This window comes from Desmodus rotundus, chromosome 3 (genome assembly GCF_022682495.2).
Source record: "Desmodus rotundus isolate HL8 chromosome 3, HLdesRot8A.1, whole genome shotgun sequence".
In the NCBI taxonomy this organism is placed as follows: domain Eukaryota; kingdom Metazoa; phylum Chordata; class Mammalia; order Chiroptera; family Phyllostomidae; genus Desmodus; species Desmodus rotundus.
The window spans coordinates 36526457-36545144 of record NC_071389.1 but is presented as its reverse complement, the minus strand read 5'-3'; the positions used below and the strand labels follow the sequence as shown (position 1 = coordinate 36545144).

General features: G+C 53.1%; 1 protein-coding gene across 4 annotated transcripts in view; it reads left to right on the top strand.

Moving 5' to 3' along the window:
• The window catches only part of SSBP3 (single stranded DNA binding protein 3), a 153450-nt gene extending 150211 nt beyond the window's left edge, over positions 1 to 3239 (top strand). For all 4 annotated transcript variants that reach the window (XM_053920520.2, XM_053920522.2, XM_053920521.2 and 1 more), the window contains 4 exons: positions 1259 to 1337; positions 1590 to 1618; positions 1744 to 1845; positions 2599 to 3239. In XM_053920520.2, coding sequence (XP_053776495.1) covers positions 1259 to 1337; positions 1590 to 1618; positions 1744 to 1845; positions 2599 to 2628 — 240 coding nt within the window. In that variant the 3' untranslated portion in view covers positions 2629 to 3239. The remainder of the gene's footprint in view (positions 1 to 1258; positions 1338 to 1589; positions 1619 to 1743; positions 1846 to 2598) is intronic.
• Positions 3240 to 18688: the final 15449 nt, after the last annotated feature.

The window sequence follows — 18688 nt, the reverse complement described above, 5'->3', positions numbered from 1 at the left end:
CTCCCTCGCAATGGCCGTCATTGTTGCTGGCCGTAGGAAAGATGTTAAAATGTCGGCCTGCTGTGCCGCGTTGAGATGAGAATGGGGAAGGAGCCCGCTGTAATAGCGGTGTGTGTGCCGTGTGGTCTCCAGAGCTGTTTGATGATCTTTAAAGAGACCGTGAGGAGCCTAGATGAGGATGAGTGGGCCGCGGACCCCACCTGAGTTGTTCAGAGCCATGGAGGGGGAGGGGCTTGCAACAGAACCTCCTAACAGCCAAAGGAACGACAATTTCTTGGAAATGAGACTGCTTGAGAACTCAAAAAATGTCACCAGTAAGGGCAGCCCCATGAAACAGGACTTTCCCAATTTCTTTATTAAAACTGCAACTTAATTGGAATCCAGCTCGGATCACACAAGTTCAAATTACCTTTCTGCTTCAGAACCGATTCTCCGAGAAAGGTTAGATTGCTAATGGCGTCCAGTGTGCTCCGGCAGGTTGGAGATGACAGGCCTCTGAGACCGAGCTCGGCGCGGCGAGTTTCACACACAGAGGGCCTGGCCGAGCAGAGGTGGCTGCTCCTTACACCAGGGCCGCAAGGTCGACTCAAGGCAGACCCTGGGCCTGAATGCGGAGCTGAAGCTAGAACACAGAATAAAATGCAGGAGTAAACCTTTGTGACCGGGCTACACAAAGCTGTCTTACCACCGAAAGCACAAGTGACAGAAGAAAAGAAGTAGATTCATCAGAGTTCATCCAAATTTAAAACTTCTGTGCTTCAAAGGACACCGTCGGCCTGCAGAGTGGAAAAAAAATACTTGCAAATCATACACCTTTGAATCTAAAATATGTAAAGAACTCTTTAGTAGTTAGAAAAAAAAATTGGGGCCAAGGGTCTGAAGATACGTGTCTCTAAAGAAGAACAAATGAGCCATGAGACGATGCTCGTCGTCATTACTTACCGGGGAAACGCACGTGGAAACGGCAGGCAGACGGTCACCATGTGGCCCTGCAGTTCCACTCCTAGGGGTCTGTCCCAGAGAACGGAAGACGTGTCCCCACAGTAATTGTACACAGATGTTCATAAGCATTCTTCACAACAGCCAAACGCTGGAAACCACCCAAGCAAGCGCCCATTGTTCTTCCTTGAGTGTGTGACAGGAGCCCCTGAGAAAGGAAGCTCCCCGAGGTCAGGACTCTGGTGCCGCTGGGGGCAGCAGGAGGCTGAGGCCGAGGCCGAGGCCCACTCAGCCGCCACGCTCTGTGCTTCTTTCTCAGTTCCCGATGGGTCCAGGCTCGGATGGCCCGATGGGAGGCATGGGCGGCATGGAGCCACACCACATGAATGGATCGTTAGGTAAGCCTGCCACCGTGGCCCAGCCCGGCTCTGCCCGGCAGCCTTCTCTTTGCCTCAGGTCCTGGCTCAGTCAGCTAGGCCTGGTCCACAGTCCCAGCCTCTGCTGGGCCGTCAGGAAGATCACGGGGGAAGGATACTGTCAGGACAGAAAATTCTCTGCCCGGAAACAGTGTGGGGTTGGTGTGGAGGGTGTGGAGGCCCCTCGGCAGAAGATGGGTTAAGAAACTGAACAGAATTCTTATTTTTTCCCAGGGTCAGGTGACATAGATGGACTTCCAAAAGTGAGTGTGTATTTGATGTCTCCTCCCTGAGGGCACCCATCCTCCCACGAAGCCCTTCCTTCTCCCAGTCTGGCTGGGCAGGTTGTGGGGGTCCCCGGGACTCAGTTCCTCTCCTCTCCCTGCAGAATTCTCCTAACAACATAAGTGGCATTAGCAACCCTCCAGGCACCCCTCGAGACGACGGCGAGCTAGGAGGGAACTTCCTCCACTCCTTCCAGAACGACAATGTAAGTGCGCCACCTGCCACCCTCATTGCACCCGCAGACCCGCTTCGGATCCCCCAAGGTCTGGGGACTATTCACTGAACAAGTTTCAGAGCCTCCCGGCCAGACCCGCCTCTGGGCCCATGTCCTGGCAGCCATGTCAGGGCCCCTCACCTGGGCGATTTTCCCACACCTTGCAGAGCCCTCACCTTCATCCCTGCTGTGTGACCCTGGCCACTGCCCCCTGACCATGACCAGCAGCAGGCCCTTCTGGAGGCATCTCTGTGCAGGCACAAGGCCTCAAGCACTGATGAAGCTGATGTGGCTTGAAAAGCCTTGGACTGGGGCTCTGGAGGCCTGCTGGTCATCAGCCCTGGGGGTCTGTTTCCATCTGTGCTTGGGGGGGAGGTACAAACAGTGATTTCCTGGGGTCTTTCTGAGGAGGGCAGCCCATCTGCTTTTCCACATTGGGCTCCCGTTTACAATCCTACTTGAAGAAATAGCCTCGTGGTTAAGTGGGCGGAGATGGGGGGGGGGGTTGGTGCTCCTTCAACTGGAAAGTGGTGATTTGTAGAGGGAAAGTGGGGGCGAGTCTGCCTCTCCCAGAGTTCCTGACGGGGGCACAGACTGGGGCTGAAAGTGCCTCCTGGCCCTGCTGGGCCTCTGCCCAGCCAGCGTCACCCAGCCTGGTCCCTGCCACCCCTGTTTAAGGGGACCTTCACAAGGCTCCTTCTCCCTGGCCCTCACAACACCCCCTTCTCTGCTTCTCCCCTCTAGTATTCTCCTAGCATGACGATGAGTGTGTGACCCCCTCCTCTTCTCCGAAATGCTGAGAGAGCCGGCGTTGCAGGCGGGAAGATGCCAGAAGTTATGCAAGAAGAAGTGAGGTGTCATTACCCAGGAGCTGGGGGAGGGGCATCTCCCTGCTCCCCCTCCACCCCCTCCCTTTTCTTCACTCTCCCCACTCTTCCCAATTTTAGTTCATGCAATAAAAAGGCCGAACTTTTTATTCCATAAAACATGAAGGACAAAACTCAAAAATGTATTTCAAGTCGATGAAAAGCCCCACCCCTCGCCCTTCCCCGAAGGACCTTTTATGTACATGACACTTTTTTTTGTTGTTTTTTGTTTGGGGTTTTGCCGTTGGGATTTTTTAATTTGTTTTCAGGGGGGGTTTTGGGGGAGAAATTTTTTTAAGAGGAAGCTTCTAGCAAGCCCCCACCCCCCAATCAACCTCTGCTTTCTTCTTTAAAAAAAAAAAGAAAAAGGAAAAAAAAACAAAAAACAAAAAACCCAAGCCCTGCTGTCTGTCCCCAAGCCCTCCCCCAGGAGAGCTGGTCCAGGTGTGAGAGCGCACGCTGCCTTTGTAGCCGCCTGAAAATGATGATGACAATAATAATAAACTGGGCAGTTTGTAATCGGTGGTTTCTTTCGAAAGGCCTTCTTTGGAAAGGAAAGGAAGTAACCCTTTTCCACTTGGGGTTTTTGGCTTGTGCAGATGGGCAAGGGAGGGGCGGGGCCTTTTTTGTTTTGTTTTTTGCTTAGTTTCCCCTGGCCAAGGTGGCAACAGCACCTGCACCACTTGGACCCCAAAATTCCTCCCACCCCCATTACGGAGGGGTCAGGCCTCCCGAAGGCTCTCAACTCTCAACTCTGCCAGGGCGGAGACTCAGCTCGCTGCAACCCCAATCCAGCGGCACGCACTGCTTCCCAGGACAGCGTCCGCCTCTGCCCTGGACTACCCCCACCCCCGGCGTCCTCAGCCCGCCCCGTCTTCCCAGCGAGGATCCTGCCAGCTGGTGGTGGCCTGGAGCGGAGTGGGGGAGGCCACCTGCGGCAGGATGGCTATGACCTGGGACATGGAAACTGTGACCTCCACGTCCTTGTCCCCGTGGCCCTCGCATCGTCCTCTGTGTGTGTGCTGGCAGTGTAGGGTTGGAGTTTGTGGGAGGGGGTGGTTTTTGTTTTTTTGTTTTTTTTCCTCTTGATTCTTCCTCCTTTTTCAAAGACGAGATATTGACCAGAATTGCTCTGCATTTGCTTGGAACTGGATGGAAAGACTTCGGAATTGCTGTGGGGGGTGGGGGGACACCAACCACCAAACAGACGTGCTGTTTCCGGTCCTGTTTTTATTTTCAAAAACCGACACGCGACAGTGGAGCCTGTCCCCTCCCAGGAGGGGTGACTCGGCCTCCCTCACCTCAGCACCCCCTATGGAGACCTCTGTGTCTTGCCCCGGAGACACCCGAATTCTTTGTACATTTACTCCCTCCTCCCCGCCCCTCCACCCCCCCGCCCTGTAGCTGGTCTTTGTTCCCCCCTTTCTGCTCCGTGTATATCATATTATGTGAGACATCATCTGCCTGAAAAAAGACCTTGTGCGGATTATTGGGAACATTGTAGCTGTTTCTGTGTTTTTTCTTACCTTGTAGTCTGGTTCTGAATTAAGAGAGGAAAAAAATAATTATACATTGTAGTTTGTGTACGATATATGTTGATAACGTTTTATTAAAGGGACATCTTTTTTCCGCAGCCCTCACTGACATGTTTGGGGGGAACTTGGGTGGGAGTTTATCACACCGAGGACGAAATGCAAGGCGAGGGCTTGGGTGCGGAGTTCTTGTTCCCGAAGCGTCACACAGTTTTGTTTGGGGGTCACGGTGTCTGCCTTCTTCTCCCCGGGCACATTGATTCTGTGAGGGTCGCAGTGGCCTTTGGGGAAGGTGGGTTGGGAGGGAGGACATCAGTCTCACTTAAGGTATTTGGGGGCATTCTGAAAGCCAGTTTTGGTTTCCTGTCTGGCAAGCACATTTCGGCTTGCCAGAAGGTATTTTTCTGGATGTACAGAAAGGTTCCCAGTGGCCTGTGTTTTGCGAGGCGAGTCAGTGTCCGTGAGGACGCCCCGCGGTCTGCTGGCACCCCTGCTCTGTCCCTTCCAGGGGGAGTTTGTTCCACTGATCCTAGGGGGCTGGGCCACCAGGAGGTTGATTTTTTTTTTTTTTTTTTTAATCTCAAAGGCAAAGGGGAACTCTTGAGACAGTTTGATGTGAATCTAGAGAAGCGACATCAGCAGCATCCTGGAAGACGGCTGGGTGGGCTGGAAAGATGCGGTGACCCAGCCGCAGCCGTCACCTAGGCAAGAAGTACTGAGAGCCGGGGGAGGTCAGCCGCAGCAGGTGCCGATTTGAACTGAGCAAGTAGGACTGTGTCCTGGGGCTCCGGGGGCCTCATTCCAGGCCTGCAGCAGGAGGGGAGTACGGGGGGCGGGGGGGTGGGGGAGTGGGGATCGGCCCACCTCCATAAGACTGAGGGAGCAGACAACAAATTGCCAGTTTCAGACCCTGCCTTTGCTAGTGCTGTGTGGTCACGAGCAAGTTAATTCCTACCCCTGTGCTCAGTTTCCTCATCTGTACAATGGGATGATGGTTTACCTACCTCGTGAGGTGGTTGTGAGGGTAAATTAACGTTCGTTAAGTGTGCAGAGCAATCGGTGCCTTGCACAAAGCAGCAGCAGCAGCAGCGTTAGCTGTCGGTGGTGGCTCCTCTGGGGGGAGTCCGTCCAGTGGGTGTGGTAGGAAGCAGTTGGAAGGGCCTGGAAGATCCGCTTTGCACTGTCCCTCATCTTAGTCAAGGTTTTCTGGGCTCTTCCTCAGTACAGACACCTGTGACCTACTGGGAGGACATCCCTGAGGGACCGATGAGATGTAAGCTCTGGCTGAGCTTCAGTCAACTCTAAAGATGCGTTTGTGCCACATGCCAGCCCAGCGCTGGAAGGAGCAGGTAGAGCTGACGGGCGAGTGTCCCGCAACACCCTTGCTGCCACCTGTGCTCCCAGAGCAGCACTCGGGACAGGATCGATGATTGTGTGGGGCGCCGAGCTGGAAGGGAACCCAGGTCACGGGGGGAGAGGACAGTGGTAATGAGTGCCTGCCACGTGCCTCACTGCCCACCTTTGTGGGGGCTCAGAGCACCCGGTGCCTTCCCCCCAACCCTCATCCTGGGCCCACCTGCAACCCGTGTACATAGTGGCCCCGGTGAGGGCTGTCAGGGTGGGCCTTACCACCAGGGCAGGTCTTTGAGGAGAGGACTGGCACAAAAAGTATTCTCACTGCTCTGTTCAGTCCTGATCCAGGCCCTGCAGCCAGGACTTGGATCCCTGAGCAAGGGGCAGCAGAGGGGGGATGTCATTCCTGCCCTTTCCCCGAGAGGGCTATAGCCCACCCCTGACACTCGGGCAGGAGTAGAGGCGCAGGTCTAAGGCCCAAACTCAGCAGCTGCTTTCCTGCTCGAGTCATCGCTGACCACGAAGTTCTATTTCTAGGGGCCAGCCAGCCAGGGGGTCCAGAGTGAGGTTTGGGCGCAAGTGGGAAAAAGTTGGCCTGGCTAGAGAGAGACCCACGACTTCTCTCTGGCTGGGCACCCCTCCCTGGAGCCAGAAAAGGAAGCCCTTGAAGCAAACCGGCTGACATGCAAAGGGGTCAGAGGCACAAGCTGCCAGGTGCAGAGCTGGAGCAGGACTCCAGTCTGGGCTCAGCTGGGGCTGGTGCTGTTCAGCCTGATGTGCTGGGTGACCCTGAGGGACCCCCAGCTTGGCCTCTGCTGTCCCATGTGGATTCCATGGGCTCCAGGGGCTGAGCTCAGAGCACACCCTGGGCTTCTTGAGGTTCTGCCCTGAAATGAGTGGAGCCGGGCCTCTGGAGTGCTGGGGCTCTCCTGGGCTGGGCAGGGGAGGAGGAGAGGTGATGGTTGGACGTGACCTGCTCTGCCCTGCCCTGCCCTGCCCTCATTGGACATTACCACCAGGGGTATCAGAAACAAGACCAGGCCAAGGTGTGAGATGCTGAAAGTTAGAGGGTCTATTTTGTTCCATGCTGGTGCAAAAATCTCTGTTCCCAGGTGCCTGTGGAGGGCCCGGTCAAGCTCGGCACCTAGTAACCTGGATATTTAGCCACCTCCTTGGTTTCCTGCCTGTATCTCAGCCCTCCCACTGCCACAAAGATCTAACTCACTTCTGAGCATCCTTACGTTCTTCCATTCATCCACTCGTTCATGAATTCACTGCGACCTGTTACGTGCCAGGGACTGTCTCTGCTGTGGGAATATAGCAGTGATCAGAACACAGGAGGATGGAGCTGCCCCTCGCTGAGGGGGGGCAGGCTGCAGGACAAGCAGGCTAGGGTGATGCTCCGTTTTGGCAAGTTAAATTTGAGGTGCTTGTGGGAAAGCTATCCAGGTGAAGGTGTCGAGTAGGCAGTCTTGGACACACACCTGGGGAGCTGCTGTTGGAAGGTTCTTAAGCCACGAGCCTGGCTGAGAGATCATCTGGAGAGAGTGGACAAGCGCCCAAGGACTCAGCAACCAGAGAGGTGGGAAATAGGAACCAGCAAAGAAGGCAGAGAAATGAGTAGGATCGCAAGGTGCCCTGGAGACCACGTGAGGGAAACTGCAGGGAGCAGAGGACCAGGTGCTGCTGAGAGCCCCAGATGGCCGGCCCGCAGTCACTTGGCTCAGACGCTGCCTGGCCGGGCCCTGCAGGCCCCTGCTGCCCTCTTGCCCCTCGGCAGTTCATGCTCCAGCCGCATAGAAAGACTTGGGGATTATTGCCTCGGGGGCCTTTGTTCTTGCTGTTCCATCTTGGCATGCCCTTCCTGCTTGCCCTTTAGAATCCAGCTCAAATGGCCCCTCTTTCAGGAAGTCTTCTAGGTGAGTCAGAGGCTCGCTCTGGGCCCTCTGGGCCCTGCATTGTGTTGGCTCAGTGTCGCCTCCCCCATCAGGCTGGGAGCTCCTCCGAGCCAGGGACCGTGTTTGAGTGTCCTTTGTCCCCAGAACCACGCAGCACGTGCTCACTGAGCGTCCGTGGAGGATCTGGGTGTCTGCCCAGCAGCGGGCCTACCCTCTTCCCCACTGCTCTGCCACCTGAAGGCCGGTGCTCAGGTGCGGGGAAAGGTGGCCACCATGGCTGCTGCATCTGCAGGTCCAGAGGAGACTGGCTGCTCTCTTGAGTGCCCACCAGCCACCAGGAGCTCCCCTCGGGCAGGGCCTGTGCCTGTCTCATTCTGCATCTCTCACTCCCAATGCAAGCCTGGCACATAGTAGTAGGTACTTATAAAGTGGGCTGAACTGTTGGATTGCTCCTGGGGAAGGTCTGTAGTGGGTCACCCAGGGCTCAGCCTCCGGTCCTGATCTGGTTGGGTCCCATCATGACCCAGCTGGGTTTGAGGAGACCCATGGGGCGCAGGTGTTGTGGGGAGGGTGGCAAAAGACTGGGAGAGGCCATGCAGCTCCTGACAGGATGAGCTCTTGCCTGGGCAGCAAGCCCACACCCTGGATGCAGCAAGCTCTGGGTGTGGGGAGATGTGGCCTGGGGTGCCTGGTATGGCCTAGAGTGGGGGTCCCAGGTGGTAATAACCACAGCAGTGTCCAGAACACGGGAGGGGCTGGCCTCACTCCACCTTGCTGTACCCAGCCCTGTACCTCATGACTCCACCACTTTGCCTCAATTTGGGACAGCTGTGAAGGGCTACCCAGCTCCAAACTTTCAATAGGATCAGCTGAGGCCTCACTCCTCCCCCTGCCCAGGTGCATACTTCTCCCTCCTCACTTGTTTCCAGGTTTCTGCAGAGCGCTCCCCCAAAACCTGCCACAGCCCCACCCCCAGCCTGTTCCAGGGAGCCCTGTCAAAGACACCCTGTTTCCCTTCCGTCTCCACCACCTTCCCATGGGGTACCATGAACGTGGTGACAGCAGGGACCCTACTCTGGGCCTGCCTGCCACATGCTAGATGCTCTCGGACACTCGAGGGACGGACGAAACCTCGCCGGAGAACTAACCCGAGGTGGGGTCGCTTCACAAGACTGGTCTTCCAGCAGCGGAGCAAGCGGCCCCCCGTGTGTTCCTGACAAAGGGCGGGCAGTCTCAGACACTCAGGTCACAGGCGGGCTCTAAGGGACTTTCTCCTGCCACAAGAGAGGAAGCAGGGAGAGTCTGTGCAAGCCCAAGGTGCCCCTGGCCTTGGGCAGCCTTGGGCTGGCAGCTGAGGGAGGGAGCTCAGCGAGCCACAGAGCCTGTCAGACACCGAGAGCCTGTCAGACACCGGCCCTGGGTGCAGCCGAGCTGGCTTTGGGAGACGCCAGAGCAGCCTGGGGGAGAGAAAGCCCGCCTTTTCACCGGCTTCTGAAGGGCTCCGGACCCGGCGCCTAGAACCTCCTGGTCAGATGCAGCTGCTTAATCTGAAAGTGGGGCAAACCTGGAAGGGAGGCGCTTCGTCCCGTTTTGCAGAGGAGGAGCGGAGGCTCTGAGAGGAAGGCCGGACACGGGCTTCCAGGGGGAGCGGGGAAGGCTGGAATGGCTCCCCCGCCCGGGACTGTAGCTCCCTTGCCACTGCTGGAAATGAAGCGAGGAAGCTTCCTACGGCTCAACCAGACGCCAGTCTGACCACATGACAGGATGTCCTCGTCTGTTCACAGGGGCAGTGTCAGAATTTTGGTTCCAGGAGTCTGTTGCTTACAAGTCCGAGTCCCTGCAAGTCGGTTTTCATACCAGTACTGTGCCCTCGCCCCTCCCTCCCCAGACTCACTGACTGGGTAAACAGTCTGTTCTCAGGGCCCACACAGGGCCTCGAAAACCATGCTCTACCCCTTCCCTTCCTGTGCTTGAGGAGGAGAGGAATGTAAGGAAGTGGTGACGAGGCAGGTGGCTGTGGGATCTCAGGAGGTGGGTAGGAGTCTGTGGAGGGGGCAGCTGTTGTCACTTAGCTTTCTGGCTACACCAGGTGGCCTGGGCCTCAGCTTCCTCACCTGTGCGGGAAGGGTAACAGCCACCAGTCCTGCCGGCTCTGCCTTGCAGGTGAGCTGCAAGGGGCCTAAAGTGAGGGTGCGGTGGGTCCCGGACTCTGCAGCTTAGCGCCGAAGAGGACACACCAAGACCAGCCATTTGGGTTGGGCCAGGGGCATGCTGCTCAGGCCCGCCCTGCGCCAGTGCCCCCCTTCCCAGGCAGCCCTCAAGCTGCAAGGTCATCTCCTCACTGTCCACTTCCTGTTGCCTCTGTCCCAGCCTTCAAGACCCAGGCTTACTTCCCTCTCACTCCCCTTCCTGCCACCAGTCTCCAAGGGCTCCCGCCTGCTCAGCCACGTCCCACAATGGGCTCCAGCTGGGCTCTGTACCGTCATCCTGCCAGCTCACCCTCCACACATGACCAGGAATATAAATCCCTTTGATTCAGCAATTCTGCTAGGAATTCATCCAATGAGCAAGAATATCATTGCAGCATCATTTGCGGTGGCCAACAGCGGAAAATAACCTGAATGTCCACGGACAGATACCAGTGCAGCGCTCAGAACAGGGAGCTCCTGCGTGCTGGCGTGGCAAGAGCCTGCGAGCCTAAGGTGTCAGGTGGAAAAGGCAGGCACAGGCCCTGTCCAGGTAGCTCAGTTGGTTACAGTGCCATCCCCACTCACCAAGGTTGCAGGTTCCATCCCTGTCAGGGCACATACAAGAATCAACCATTGAAATGCATCAATAAGTGGACCAACAAAAGCGGCATTTCTCTACAATCAGTAATTTTAAAAAGGGTGTAGCTCTGGCTGGTGTGGCGCAGTGGTTGAGTGCCGGCCTATGAACCAAAGGGTCACTGATTCGATTCCCAGTCAGGACACATGCCTAGGTTGTGGGTCAGGTCCCCAGTAGAGGTGTGTGAGAGGCAACCACACACTGATGTTTCTCTCCCTCCTTTCCCCTTTCTAAAACTAAGAAGAGTCTATAAATAGATGATACTGTATACATGTATGTTGTTATACATGTACACTTCACTGGTTCCACATAAGAAAACCCCAAGCCGTAGTTTCCCTTAGGGAAAAGGACTAAGGACTGCCTTGGTTCTTCACTTTTATAGTACACTTTTGAGTTCTTTAAAATTTCACCACATTTGTGTAGTGATTATCTCTGAAATAGGAAGTAAAATGGGCAACAGGGCTCAGTGACCCCCAGGGCCCAGGCCGCCTGCCAAGGGAAGCCTGGGTGCTTGGCATTCAAGGCCACTTGGGAGCTGGCCACTCTAGCCTTCCCGCCTCCCCAGAATGCTTTGTGACTCCCTCCTTCTGCACTCCATGTTGTCTCTCCCCAGGGACCCCTTCACCCCGCCCCCCCACCAGTGTGATTTTTTGCTGGTAATCCCTCCTGCCGCCCCACCACTGTCCCTGCCAAGCCAAAAAGTGGAAAGAACACAAGCCTGGGGGTCAGGGGCACACGGGCTGCACACACTTCCCTGCCATTACTCCTGTGTGGGGCAGCGTGCGCTCCACGTCTTCAGAGAGGAGCCCTGGCAGCAGGGATGCGCTTGCTAAACCAACCCTCAGGCCGGTCCTTCTGGGAATCGCACTTGGCCCGGCGAAGCCACCCAGCCTGGGGCCTCCGGCTCCGGGGAGCAGTGCCTGGCCAACGATGACAGGCCAATGGTGTCTTTAGAAAGGCTCAGCACCTCACCCCTGGGGCCCTGTCCTCCAGAGCCCCCACAGAACTGGAAACCACGGCAGCAGCCTCGGGCAAACCCACTGAGCTCGGTCTCTCCGCCGCTCTCCACGAGTGCTGGTCAAAGCTCATCCATCTCCATCTCCAATCTCCATCTAAGGGTTTCCTGGGGAAGCCGACCTAAAGCACCAGCTGTGTGACCTGGGACATCTCCCTTACACTGTCTGTTTTCTCTTCTTTGGGGCCCAGAAAGTGCCTAACACATAATGCAGCACTCTCCATTTCTCCTGACCATGGAAATGACATTCACCTTGCAAGGGTGTGTGAGGATTCAGCAAGAGGCTTTGTAGAGGTGCCTGGCCTGGGGTAGGGCTTGATGAGATCAGAACAGATAGAGAGCAGCTGGACCACGGGTGTACTGATCCATTCACCAGGACACTAGTGAAAAATCCACTGGGTTGGCCAAAAGGACCATTCCGTTTTTTTCATATAGTAAAAGACACACTTTCACCAGTAACTACTGATTTGGATATTTTGAGTATGTCAGCTCTCTCCCATGTGGTAGAACGCTGACTGTTCTCAATTAATGTGTCGATTTGATCGCCATCAACTTCAACTGGTCTGCCTGACCGTGGAGCATTGTCCAGGGAGAAATCTCCAGCACAAAACTTCGCAAACCAATTTTGACACATTTGATCAGTCACAGCCGCTTCTCCATACACTGCACAAATGGTTCTTTTGCATTTCAGTTGCGCTTTTACCTTTCTTGAAATAATAGAGCACAATACACCGAAAACACTGTGTAATTTCTTTCATCTTCACTATTAAAATGGCTGCACAAAAATTCACCAATTTTGTTTTTTTTAAAATGCACACTGATAGGACAGCTTAGCCCCAGCCCCAGCCCCAGCCCTAGCCCTAGCACTACACCATAGCCTACGCCATAGCCATAACCCTATGGCACAGCCATAGCCCTATTCCATAGCCATAGCTATAGCCATAGCACTATGCCATAGCCCTAACCCTAGACATAGCCCTAGACATAGTCCTAGATATAGCCATAGCCATAGCCATAGCTATAGCCCTAACACTAAACACTAAACACTAACACTAAACACTAAACCATAATACTAAACCCTAACCCTAACCCTTGCCCTTGCCCTAGCCCCTGGCCCTAGCCCCAGCTCCAGCCCCAGCCCTAGACATAGACATACCCCTCATCCATATCTCTCAGCCATACCCATAGCCCTAGCCCTAGCCATAGCCCTGAGCCATAGACCGAAGCCATAGCTATAGCCCTAGCCCTAATCCATAGCCATAGCCCTAAGCCATAGCCAAAACACTAAACACTAACACTAAACCCTAACACTAACCCTAAGCCATAGCCCTGGCCCTGGCACTAGGCCTTCTCTCCTAGCTCCTAGCTCCTAGCACCTAGCCCTGTGCCCTAAGCCCTGTTCCCTGAGTCCTAGCCCTAGACCCCCCTCTTCCCCCCGCCCCCCCCCCCGAACCCTGTGCCCTACACCCTGGTCCTGGCCCCTAACCCCTGGCCCATAACCCCTAGCCCATAACCCCTGGCTCTGGACCTAGGCATAGCCCTAAGCTCTAAGCCCTAAGCCCTGAACCCTATGCCCTAAACCCAGCCCCTGGCCCCTTGCTCTGGCCCCTACCCCTAACCCCTAGCCCCTAGTCCCTAGTCCCTAGCCCCACGCCCTACGCCCTAGACCCCGGCCCCAACCCTCACCTAGTTCTTACAGTAGTAAAATTTCTTCTAAGGGAAACTGCTCTTTTGAGTGTCCTGTCGTGTTTCCCTTCTTTTGCCCCATGATCTCTCCTCTTCCATGTTAGTCTAGTGTGTAGTGTTCTCTACCTAACTGTGTTGATGCAACGTTTTCCTTACCTTTCTGAAGAGAATCCCACAGGGAACCGCTGTCAAGAATGCTCCTTGAAGTGTTCTTCCCAGTCAACTGCTGTAGAACTCAGACGCCAAAGACGTGGATGTAACCATCCTGGTGCAAATGCCGTTCCGTGATTCATTTGGGTACTTGGAGTGCGTCGCCCGTTGCCAGCGTGGCCTCACGTGGTCGGTCCTGGGGCAGCGTCTGCCCTGGGTGGCCATCCCCAGCAACTGGTCCTGGCCATCCCCAGCAACTGGTCCCTCCCAGGCGTGGGGAACCCTACTGAGAGACATCTCCGACGGGAACCTGCAAGGTGGTTAGGACATATTAGGTCCATAACAGCACCTTCTCCTACGGGCCACGCAACTTTTCTTCCGTTTCTCGGGCATTTTCACTCTTCGTGAAATGACAGGCCCTGGTGTACCAAAACCTTGGCTGATCTTCATCCGTCTTCCACATCACGATGGCCATACAAACACTCGACGCTTTTTGTAAGCTTCCTCTATTTTCTGAAGCAGAGGAAACCAGCCTGAGGACGTGCCCACAAAGGCATGCAAGGAAAATACTCTCCGTTCTACCTTATTTTATTTTATTTGAATTATTTTATTTCCTTTTTTTACCCCATGTTAGACAATAGGGAATACACTTTACTTTTCTCATTGAACGAGGAACATGCAACAGGAACAGGCAACATTGACAAAACGGACTCTAACATGCTACAAACACACTTCCAAGAAATGTCACACCAAAAGGGTTTCTTACTGCTTTGGCCTTTATTCTGAACACCAATCACATGGTACCTACACAGTGCTAACATTTAGACGCTTCCAATTGCCCTTGGAAATACCACTGCCATCCAAAGTCATTCATAGTCCACCGGAATCAAACGCTTTTCCTGCCAACGTGCACTGAGATGTCATTCCCCAAAATGGACACGAGATGGCAGCACAGACCGACAGACCCAAGGCATAGCCCACTTTGGCTTGGCGGAAAGGTTCCATTCCCTTTTACCGTGAGACGAGATGATGGGCACACTTCTCATTTTCCAAAACAAATTGGACGGCACAACGTTGTCAACATTCTATTCCACTGCCCTCTGTCATCTTTCAGGGAACTTTGCGTTCCATCCTCCTGCAGCAATGTTACCTTTAGGAGCAGACAGCTGTTCCACGGGCTTTCTGAAGTCTTCATGGAAACAGGTATTTCACTCCAATGACAGAAATTTGGTATACCCAACTAAACGGCCACACGAAGATGCGAGGCCTGGGGAATACTGCAGACGAATTACGACGGCACGGCCGGGATGGAAACCTTTTCCCTGGTCACCAAAGACAAACGTGGGCTCTCACCTCATCCTGAAGCTTCAGAATCTCCTGCTAATGAATTCTGGATTCTTTCCCTCGCAGGGTGTTTTCAGGTGGTCTGACAGGAGGCAGTACCTGTTTTGAGTAACCTTCTCGATATCCACAAAGAACTCCTACTCCAGGACTCCCTCTGCAATCCACCACAAGGACAACCTCACCTCTTTTGGATGAAGACCGCCCTTTGCAGGGGGTTGGTGCTGGTTCCTTTGTGAGCCCTCCATCTCTCCCATTCCACATTATTCTAAAATATCGATGATTCATCCCCTCACAATTTATTTTGAAACCATAAAGTTTTCCTTATCTTTCAGTAGAGAACCTCATGTGGACATGTGGTCGAGGGGGGTCCTCCCTCCTCCCCGCTTAACTTCTGTGGAACCCAAACATCAAAGCGATAGACCTGACTCTGCTGGTGCAAATGACTTTCAACGCTTGATTAGGGTGCTTTGATTACGTGGCCTGTCTCCCGTGTACCATACCGTGGTCTGTCCTCAGGGAATGTCTGCCCTGGATGGCTCTCCCCTGCAACTGGTCTGCCGCACCCATAGGGCAACGGCATGCCAAAAATCTCTGGCGTGACTCCTCCCGACCCCCTTCGGACGTGTTGCGTCAGTCACACCGACGTCTCCATACACACCTTAAATCTTTCCTAACCTTACAATTGTACTTTTACCTTTCTTGAAATGACAGACCCAAAGGGCCCACTACATTGCTTATGTTACTCCATCTTTAGTGTGGAAATAGCCACACACATTCACCAGTTGTGTTCAGGGTTTTTTTCAATGCAAGCTGGTATGACAGCTATCACAGTGCAATCTAACAAAATGGCTTTGAATGACATAAAGGAAAGGATGCATGACTAAACCAAGGGGATGGGGTAGGGGTGTGGCATAGGGGACGGTGGGGGACCAGACTGACATTTTCACCAGACCTATTGAAGGCAGGGTTCAGCCGGCATCACAGCCTTGAAATCCTACATAATATGTTTTTTGCTCTCATAGCACTGAAGCGACCATTCAGACGGAATGGATGACTGCAAAGTTCGGTTGTCCGTGACTTCAGAAATTGACTCCTATAGAAACTCCTAAATGAATGGCCATTGGAATTACAAAATAACTCGACATAGCTCATGGTACAGATGCTTCATACCAAAACTTGAGAAAGAAATCTTCACCCTTGATGCACATGTTGGAAGAAGCTGGAAATGCACAAGTTTTGCACACGTATGAAGAATCTAAAATGGTAGATAAAGCCCAGACAAATCCAAGAAACGAGCCCGTAGACGTGTCTGGAAGGGCATGTGCATACGATGATAGCGCTGATATTTTACTTTGCTTTTTTGGATACCTCTTGGTGCAGCATTATGTATGCATTTTACCTCCGCGTTCTCTAGGAAAGCTGCATCAAACAAGCCGATGACAAATGATTTTCAAGCGTGCCTGCAACTTGTCAAAGCATCACTCTACTATGCTGCAAAGCCACTTCAAAAAAGGATCACGTCATACATGTTCATAGCTCCCTTTGCCCTTAACCTGCAAATCACTCACAAGGTAACTGGACAGTGCTCACATTTAGACATTTTCAAATACACTTGGAAATACTAATGCCATCAAAACCCGCTGATAAACCACTGGAATCAACCACTTTTCCTGCTGACACACACTAAGGTGCCATTCCTGAAAATGGCCACCAGATGGCAGCAGATACCGACAGGTGGAATGCATATTCCACTCGTGACAGGGCTGAAAGGCTCCTTGGTGTTTTGGCCTCAGATGCGATGACCAGCACACATTTCCTTTTCCCCCAACAACGTGACTGGAAAAGGGCTTCACTGTTTTCTCCACTGCCCTCTGTCACCTTTCAGGCCACTTCACCATTCCATCATCGCACAATATTGTTCTCTTTCGGAGCACAGAATTCTTCCCGATGCCTTCTGCAGTCTTCCAGGGAATGGACATTTCTCTCCACTAAGAAATTCCGAGAGACCAAACTCAGCAGCCATGCGAAGGTACAAGGTCTGGTGAGCACTGCGGATGAGCCGCCACTGCGTGGCCAGGCTTGAACCGTTTTCCGTGATCAGAAAAACAAACATGCGCTCTCACCTTATCCTGCAGATATGGGTCTTCTGCTGACAAATTACAGACTCTTTCGCTTGGAAGGTGCTTTCGGTGGGTCCACCTGGGAGCAATACCTGTTGCCGGTAACCTGCTGGTTTCCCCCAGGAGCTCCCACTGCAGGACTCCCTCCTGATTCCACCCCAGGAGCCCATCACCTCTGATGGATGAAGACCGCCCTTTGGAAAGGCTGCTGCTGGTGGTTCTTTGTCTGCCCACCACCTCTCCTGTCACACATTATTCTCAAATATCAACAATTCACCTCCCCACCCCCAATGGCCTTGGAAACAGAAGGTTTTCCTTACATTTCAGTACAGAACTGCTTCTGGAAATGTGATCAAGAGCGGTCCCTCACCACACCACTTAACTTCTGTGGAACCCAAGTCTCAAAGCGATTAACCAAACCGTGATGGCGCAAATGATTTTCGATGCTAGATTAGGATACTTTCAGTATGTCGCCTGTCTCCCACATCCCATAATGCGGTCTGGAGTCAGTGAACGTCTGCCCTGGATGACTCTCCACTACAGCTGATCTGCCCACCCTACTGATCTGGGGCAACTGGGGGAAGAAAATCTCGGGCATGAAACTCGCAGTCCACTTCGGACACATTCCATCACTCATAGCATCTTCTCCATACACACCACAGACCTTTTCTTACCTTACTGTTGCACTTGCACCTTTCTGGAAATGACAAAGCCAAAGGGGCCGGAAATGTGCCTCCCGTTCATGTGTCTTCAGTGGGAAAAAGGGCCGCACGCACATTCTCCAGTTGGGATGAGGTTTTCTTTCTGGATGCTGATAGGATGGCTGCCACGACACAGTCCAACAAAACGGTTTCAAATGACGTTAAAGGCAAGTCTGAGCAAACGGAGCCAGGGAATGGGGTGGCGGGGGATGGGGGGTGGTGAAAGTGGGGTTGGGGACCGAACTGACTTTTTGGCCAACCTGATTGAAGGCGAGTTTCAACAAGCAGCGCTGCCTCGAACAGTGTTTTTGCTCTCATAGCCCTTATACTAGCATTCACACAGACTGGATGAGAACATTCTTTGTTCATGACTTCCGAAACAGACTCCTACAGACACCCCAAAATGAACCACTACTACAATTAAAAAATAATTTCATGTGAACGATGCTAAACATGCTATGGACCAAAACTTAAAAAGAAATCTTCACCCTTCACTGAACACGTTACAAGCAGAAACTGGAAATGGACCAGCTTTCCACCCACACGAGGAATCTAAAATGGTAAATGAAGTCTGGACAAATCCAAGAAACGAGCCTGTAGACATGTCCGGAAGGGCAATACGTACTATAACAGCGCTGATATTTTACTTTGATTTCTTTTGTATCTCTTGGTGCAGCATTATGTATACATTTTACCTCCCCATTCTTTAAGAAAGCCGCAGCAGACACGCCGATGACACATGATTTTCAAGCACGCCTGCAACTTGACAAAACCCGACTCTACTACACAACAAAACCAGTTCAAACAAATATCACATAAACCACATTCACCTCTCCCTTTCCTTTAACTTACAAACTGCTCACTAAGTAACTGAACAGTGCTGAGATTTACTTGCTTTCAACTGCACCTGTAAATACCACGGCCATGATAAGTCATTGAAATTGCGCTGGAATCAACCACTTTTCCTGCTGATCTACACTAAGGTGTCGTTCCTAAAAATGGCCACCAGATGGCAGAGAGACTAACAGATGGGACGCATATGCCATGAATGGCCGGGCTGAAAGGTTCCTTGGCTTTTTACTGTAAGATACAATCACAGGCACACTTTTCATTTTCCCCAAACAACGTGACCGCACAAAGTCATCACTGTTCTGTTCTGCTGCCCTCTGCCACCTTACAGGCAACTTCACCATTCCATCACCACACAAGATTGTTCTCTTTCAGAACACAGAACTCTTCCCTGTGCCTTCTACATTCTTGGAGCAAATGGAAATTTCTCTCCAAAAAGAAAAATTCAGAAAGACAAATTAAACGGCTGTACAAAGGTGCAAGGTATAGTGAGC